This window comes from Grampus griseus (genome assembly GCF_964374135.1).
Source record: "Grampus griseus genome assembly, chromosome: 9".
Lineage (NCBI taxonomy): Eukaryota > Metazoa > Chordata > Mammalia > Artiodactyla > Delphinidae > Grampus > Grampus griseus.
The window spans coordinates 103,082,219-103,089,931 of record NC_139003.1 but is presented as its reverse complement, the minus strand read 5'-3'; the positions used below and the strand labels follow the sequence as shown (position 1 = coordinate 103,089,931).

General features: G+C 46.4%; 1 protein-coding gene across 1 annotated transcript; it reads right to left on the bottom strand.

Moving 5' to 3' along the window:
* Nucleotides 1-1,160: 1,160 nt before the first annotated feature.
* On the bottom strand, nt 1,161-6,601 carry FIGNL1 (fidgetin like 1). The gene is made up of 3 exons (XM_082661940.1): nt 6,530-6,601; nt 4,646-4,725; nt 1,161-3,926 (listed from the first exon to the last, which is right to left on the bottom strand). The coding sequence occupies exon 3, from the start codon at nt 3,914-3,916 to the stop codon at nt 1,886-1,888; it is 2,031 nt and encodes a 676-aa protein (XP_082518066.1). The 5' UTR covers nt 3,917-3,926; nt 4,646-4,725; nt 6,530-6,601; the 3' UTR covers nt 1,161-1,885.
* Between the last annotated feature and the right edge of the window lie 1,112 nt (nt 6,602-7,713).

The window sequence follows — 7,713 nt, the reverse complement described above, 5'->3', positions numbered from 1 at the left end:
TGGCCCCATGGTGGGTGATCAATGGAGCTGAAAGTCAGAACTGGCAGAAGTTGCTGTCGAGAAAAAACTGCTAATAAACATTAAGACCAAGTTACAAAGTTAAATAAAACACTAACACCTCCTGGGCAATTGATGATAAATCTAAATAACTACAGTAATTGTAAGATCCAACTGGGTGGAAGTGATCTGTAAAGAAGATAGCAATGAATATGGTGAAATGCTTTAAGATTTTAAAAGATACAATAAAAGATTAAGAGATTTAACATCCAAATTCTAATAAAAGATAATTTCATATTTCAAAGGGAAAAACTAAAAGTTGGAGAAATAAAGCTTTTAAAAGAGCATAAAAATAGCAGACAGACCAATAATAAAAATTAAAACAATATATAAATTGCTTAAATTCATCTACTAAAAGTTTCAAATTCCATTTCTTAAGGTGAATTGTTCTCAAAACATTAGAACTTGAACGTAATCTCCAAGAGACCAAGGACTTCTGTCTGTTGTTCACTGGTCTACTTTCAGCGCCTGGAACACTGCCTGGCACCTAATAAATATTTTTTGAATGGATGGATGGATGCAAAACCTGTGTACTGTCCAATTGGCAGCTGGACAGTGTCCATGACCACCAGGTTCAGGTAAACAGGCACTTTGACTCAGTGCAGATAGGAATGCTACACAAGTACCACTGTTCCAGAAGACAATTTAGAACACATGTCAAAAGCATTAAAAATTGTTAATCCAAGAATTTTACTCAAGAAATGTATGTTTTTTAAAAAGATAACTAAGGCATTTAACATATTTTATTTACTATATACAAAAGGTGAACCTAAGGAACTGCCCTGAATGCTGACTAAATTATAGGCCCCCTCATGTCACGGAATCCCAGGCACTCACGTACGGGGAGATGCAGAAGTACGTCAATGTGGATGATGATGATGAGGGACTTTAAAGAAAACAGCTGCAAACGAAAAGGCGCAGCATAACCCCACTCCTGATAAAGCATCTGGAAGAAGTGATGCTGCAATGTTAACACTGTGTTCCTCAAAGTGGTAGGGTAACTGACTTTTATTTTCTTCCTTTTGTTCACCTCTATTTTCCAATGTTTCTACATAGAACATGCACTATTTGGAAAACAAAACAGTCCGTTTTTAAAACCTGGAAACATTTATTTCTGAACGAGACCAACCCTACAGGTTGTGAAGTAGAGCCAAATAAAATACTACTTTCAAACATCACCCACCCCCTGGAGAAACACAACATTCTTCCCCTTTCAGTTCTGCGGACCTGTCTCTGATGTTAGATTACACTTTGCTATTTCTGAACATGTTCTGATTAATTAGTCTTGGGGAGGAAAGAAAACCATAAGCAGTTACAAGCCAGGACAAAGTAAAAACGGGCACTTTCACTTTAGCTTTGGTTGAGATTTTAAATCTATTAAACAACACTAAGCAACACTCAGTTTCAAATGCAAACCACTGTACTAGCCAATACTAAGAATTATGTGATCCTCAGAAGAAACTTTCTTCAATAAAAGATACATGTAAGTCAGATACATCCTCATATACAAATCAGATTTTCGGTTTCAATTTGAGTTCACTGTTCATCCTATACATCTTGAAAAGACCTCTTAGGAACAAAACAAAAAAAGTACATTCCCATTTCGCATGAATAGGCTTACGTATCAGGTGGTGACTGGAAGGAAAATTGAGCTTATATTAACACAGTCTAAGTCAATCAATTGTAAAAGTTGAGCTACTGTTACTCTATTTTATTTGAGGTACAGAATTCAGAATATACCTTTGATGTACACTTAATCAATGTCCTATGCTAAAAAAATGGAAGACTGGGCTACAAAAATGCCGTCTTTTAATTTCAAGCGTCCCATTTACTTTCCACAACCGAAAGTCCTGTTCCAGTTTTCATAAAGCTCCAAATCTTCTGGAGACACACTAGGTCGCACAGTTCTGAAGGCATCTTCAAAGTCACTGTAAGCTATTGGTCGAACTTGATCCGGCGTTACCGTGGCAATGTCGGCAGCCTGTAAACTGCGAATAGGACCCAGAGACGCTTCCCTGCAGAGCTGCGTCATGTCAGCCCCCGAGAACCCACCAGAGTGCCGCACCACCAGGTCGACCTCCTCCTCGCTGAGGCAGCAGTGCTCCTCTGACATCAGATTAATGACTATCTGTTTCCTGGCTGAAGCCTCTGGGAGGGGAATATACAGCCTTTTCACCAACCTTCTCCGGGCAGCCTCGTCAATCTCCTGGGGCCGATTGGTTGCTCCTACCACTAGAATACGATCTTCAGAAGATGTGGCTGCTCCATCCAGCTGAACTAGAAATTCAGTTTTTATCCTTCTAGAAGATTCATGCTCGCCATCTCCCCGCTGAGATAATAGGGAATCGATTTCATCAATAAATATCACAGCTGGTTGCTGGCATCGTGCAACAGCAAACAATGCACGGACCATTTTCTCTCCCTCGCCCACCCACTTAGAAGTCAAGGAGGAAGCAGAGATACTAAAGAATGTTGCCCCAGACTGACTAGCGATGCACTTGCCAATCAGAGTTTTACCAGTCCCAGGAGGACCGAAGAGCAGAATTCCTTTAGGGGGTCCTCGTAAGCCAGTGAAGATGTCTGGCCGCATCATGGGCCACACAACTATCTCCTTTATTGTGGTTTTGGCAAATTCCACTCCTGCAATATCTTCCCAATTTACTGGCGGTCCCTGGTCCATAATCTCATTCATAATAAGTTCAATCATTTTGGGCTCCAAGTTCTTCAGACGCTCATCCACGGGATGTGCTGGGTCTGCAGCTCCTGCGCCATGAGGCTTATACTGTGTCCCCCCGCCCTGACCTCCCCCATCTTGCTTAGGTACAGGGGGAACAAACTTTCCAAATATCCCTCGGGATCTACTAGCTCCCAGAGACTTTTTGACACTACCATGTGAAGACCCTGATGCACGCTGGGGCTGGTGGTACTTTTTCTGCTGATCTACCCATAGCTGTTCTTTTGCAGTTTTAAAAGTAGGCAGGCCGCTCTCCTCTCTTTGGCCATTATCTTCCGTTTTACTAAAAGCCTTATTCATTACTGGAGTGGAAAGTGCATCAATGGTGCCAGAGCCATAAAAAGCTTTCATTTCCCGTGGATTTTCAAAGCCAGAAGGAAAACAAGACTGATTAGATGAGAACACACTTAGTCCTGTGTTGGCTTTCGGGAAGTTGTAATTTTCCTTTTTGACATTTCCAAACAATGGTGTGGCATGGAATTTTGCGGTGGCTGACTCACCGAAAGGTCCTGAGACCGTAGGACACGTCTTAGTGGTGTCAGTGACCAGAGGTGGCTGGGCATTCTGAAGGCACTTCAAAGGACTGCCCTCTGGGAAGTCTTTGGTCCTATCGGCACCATGGGCTGAGTTAGTTAATGGGTCACTCTCCCCAGAACCACCACAAACACTAAATTTAGGAAGATCAAAGACAGCGGCTGCTCTGTGGATGACTACTGACTCATCTGCAGGTGCCAACAGAGAGTCTCTGGATTTTCTGCCAGCGTGCATCATTTCCTGCACATTACTCATTTGGAACACGTTATTTATTGACAATCCAGACTTCCACTTGTCACTGTCAGTTTGCCGAGATCTTGCTAGAGTTAAAATGTTTTCTGCATAGTTATTCAAGCCAGTTTCAACACTGTCAGAATCAATAACTGCAGAATATTTCTCTGCATATATTCTGAACAGTCTGGCAGCACAGACCTGGGAGATCTCAGAGTTTGCCCATGCATACTGAATGCGGAGAATCTGTGCTCGGTATGCGTCTGCCTTCTCTCCTGATGGACACGTGCCAGACGTAATTGCAAAGTAATTCTTCTGCCATTCACTCAAGTGTACAGACCTGGAGCCAGAGACCTGCATTTTAGAGGTTCTATAACAGACGACAAAGATGAAAAAGATTCAGTATCCAGAAGGAAACAAAGACATAATACTTTAAACATACTTTTAAAATCTCTGCCTATCTGAAGGAAGGTACACTGGACTTTTCATTTATAAGGTAAATTTATAAGGAAAGATCGTTTATAGGGGAACATCTAGTTAACCATAGCTTTCAGGCATTCAAGATATAAAAGATTAAAGACTTGACTTAATAATGCTCTAGGGACTTCCCTGGTGGTGCAGTGGTTAAGAATCTGCCTGCCAATGCAGGGGAAACGGGTTCAATCCCTGGTCCCGGAAGATCCCACATGCCATGGAGCAACTAAGCCCGTGTGCCACAACTACTAAGCCTGTGCTCTAGAGCTGCAAGCCACAACTACTGAGCCCGCGTGCTGCAACTACTGAAGCCCGTGCACCTAGAGCCCATGCTCTGTAATAAGAGAAGCCACCACAATGAGAAGCTCGCGCCCCGCAACGAAGAGTAGCCCCTGCTCGCTGCAACTAGAGAAAGCCTGTGCACAGCAACGAAGACCCAATGCAGCCAAAATAATAATAATAATGCTCTATTATGCGTTAAACTGTTTTAGTTATATAATAATTTTTCCCTGTGATTAGGGAAAGGTTTAAATGGAGAGGATTTAAAATTAATCAGCAAACGAAAGGCAACATGGAAGAACAAGGGATCTAGAGACAAAGCAAAGCAAAACAAACCAAGCCAAGCTCCGTCCCTAGGAAAATCAGACGAATGATCTCACGGAAGCCTCTTCACGTCGCTGGGCCTTCAGTTTTATCTGTAAAATGAGAGAAGTCATTATGAGAATCAAGTCAAACAATGAACACGAAAATACCTAAAAATTACTAGTATAATCTCTACTGCACAAATGTAGAAACTGAGGCAGACAGCATTCAAAAGCTTGGTTGAGGTCACACAGCCAGTGAGCAATGGTGCCAAAATTCGCACACGAGCAGTTTCACTGCATTTAGTGTGCACTTCACCACATAAATGCCCCTTCATACTGCCACCAAAGGTCACTGCAGGATGGATCACAAATACGAACAACAGTATTTAGTCATATACTAAATGTTTTCAAGGATTTGTAAATGAGCACTTAAAACAGGATGCCTCAGAATCTCACAATTTCCCAATTTCACAGGAAGCATTAAAAAGTGAAGCTGTCATGATAAATGAAATGAGAACAAGTGTGTGATTGAAATGGTTTATTTTAGATTTTTTTCCTCATGTTACTTTTATAAGCCTCCTTACATTAAGTTAAAATGATTTTAACAGGACTGCAGATGGATGTATCATGTTGACAGATGTGTAGAATTTACCTGCCAATCCAGAAGAAAAATTTGTAAGAAAACTATGAAGCTTCCTAAGGGTATTGAAGTCAAGTAAAAACCAAGAACTATGTTAAAATTTACCTTCCAAATTACCTATAAATATAGCTTAATAATCAGCAGCTCTTTTGGTGCAAGACCCATGCTTAATACAGCTTTGTTTCTCCCATAAACCCTACAAAGAATCTGTCACATTGTAGGTAGGTGTTCATAAATCTTTGTAATTATTTTTGAAAAAAATAAACTTAAGGCCTAGTGAGATCCTAATTTGCTGAAAGCCATAAAACTAGAACTGACATCTCCTGACAAACAATTCATCCCTCTTTCCACTATTCCATTTTACCCTATTTTAATCTTTTATGCAACAGCTGAAATGAGAAATTGCAAATGAGGTAACTTGGAAACCATTTATCACCAACTTTCCTGTTACTATGAACATCCTGTTCCTCCCCACGGCTTCATCCCATTTTATCATCCGCAAAACTGGGATTCCTACAAAGGCTCAGACAGAGTTCTAGTCACTGTTCCCTAAATACCCTGCTCTTTCCTTTCCACCCTCTCCTGTTTGCTCAACATTCACCTCCCAAGTCTTACTTCGTCCTTTCAGCGCATTCACCCCAAAACTATGGACACAGGTAACCAAGGACGGCTTGGCCACGCCCGTCAACGGCACAGCCGGGTCCCGAGTACCACTTCCTACGTCTGTATCACTAAAGTTACTCGGCGGCAGCGATGCACGAGCTCCAATCCCATCTTCTGGGGTTTTCCCTGCCTGTTGTAGGACGTGGCGTTCGTCCAGACCGTACATGCTCCCCGCCATACTGACTGTCTCCCCGCACCCGGAGCGGGGCAGCCCCGGGGACAGCAGTCACCGCGCTGACAGGGCTGTGGACCCTGCGGCGCTCACGAGGCGGGACGGCCCACCGCCCGGGACCCCGGGTGCAGTCCCTCCCCTCCGGCCTGGCTCCCGGTCCAGGGCTCGCCCGGCCGCCCCCCCGCGGAGCCTCCGCGAGGGCGGCGCCCGCCCGCCGGGACGCCCCTCCCCACAGGCCGCCTCCGAACCCGACGCCGCCGGGAGCGCGCCCGCCGCGAGAACACATTCCCGGGCCGGTCTGCCCGTTCGCCCGCCAGCGAAGCCCCTCAGCCCTCCGGCCCCGCGCCCCGCCCGGGCCTCAGCCCCCGTCGCCGCCCCTCTGCAAACACCCGCCCGCCGGCCCCCACAGCCCCCACAGCCCCCCCACATTGCCCGCCGACCTGCAGCTTCCGAAAAGCGCGCGGAGCGCGTGCGCCTGCGCGCTGCTGCCGGCTCGGCCCCCGCTGTGCGTGCGTGCGTGCATTCATACGTCTGTACGAGCGTGAGCGTGCGGCGGGGCGGAGGAGCGCGGCGGGGCGTGAGCGCACGGTGGGCGGGGCGCGAGCGCACGGTGGGCGGGGCGCAGGGGCGGGGCAGCGCTGCTCCCCCGGGAGGGGTCCGAGCCCCAGGCTCGTCCCCCCCCAGACACGCCCCCAGGCACGCCCCAGGCACGCCCCCGAGGCTCCGCGGCCGAGCGCCCCTACAGGCGCGTACGTAGGTGCGCGCTTGCCCCTCGGGAGGGGCTCCTCCCCCACACACATTTTTAAACCATATCGGGGAATTGAAATCTGCATCTCGGTGCCGGAGCGTCCCTTTCCTCCCTGCTGCCCTGGGGACACGGTCCTGGAAGACCGGGAAGCGCGCCCTTCTTCCAGCGGACTGTGTCCTGGGGCAGGACGAGGAACGGAATAGCCCTCACAGCGGCCTACGGGTCGTTCGTGTCACCGCGTCACCTGGGAAATGTGGAGGTCTGATGGCGTGACCTGAGGGGGTCCCGAAGGACCGTCTTCCCACCTTGTCACCCTGCCGTCTTCCTCCCCGGCTGGTCGCCTCCGTGTCCCAAGGGCGCCCCCAACAACCCAGGGAACCAGCTCACACAACCCTGTTTAAAGCGAGAAGGAGAGGCCGGACTGGGGAAGAACCTTTCCCCTGGGAAAAGGAGGAGCCATTCCTCGGAAAGCCGCAGTGCCTTCTCTCCTTGGCTCCCGGGTCCTGTGGGTACCCCTTCCCCGGAAAGCGAGTGGCACCGGGCATGGAGAAAATGACTGTCCAGGAGCAATTAACAGCACATGACATTGAAATGCAAGACCTAAGAAGTGTGAGGCAAAACATTTAAGACCTTTCTTTTAAGATTTTTTAAAATGGGCACAAACTAAACAAAAGGGAATGATTGGACAATACCTTTTTAAAAATAGACAAGGGAAAATGACAGCTTACAATTCATCTCTTGGCTTAGTAATAAAAGACTTTTTTATTCTAATTCTTCATAATTTATTAATTAATTTGCTAATTATTATAATTACCCAGAATAAAAATAAAAGAAAATGAAAACGAAAACCATTATTATCTCAAGACCAGTTCAGTT

Bases quoted from the DNA above. Each gene is read 5' to 3' on its own strand.
- FIGNL1 (XM_082661940.1), bottom strand. From the start codon at position 3,916: ATGCAGGTCTCTGGCTCCAGGTCTGTACACTTGAGTGAATGGCAGAAG.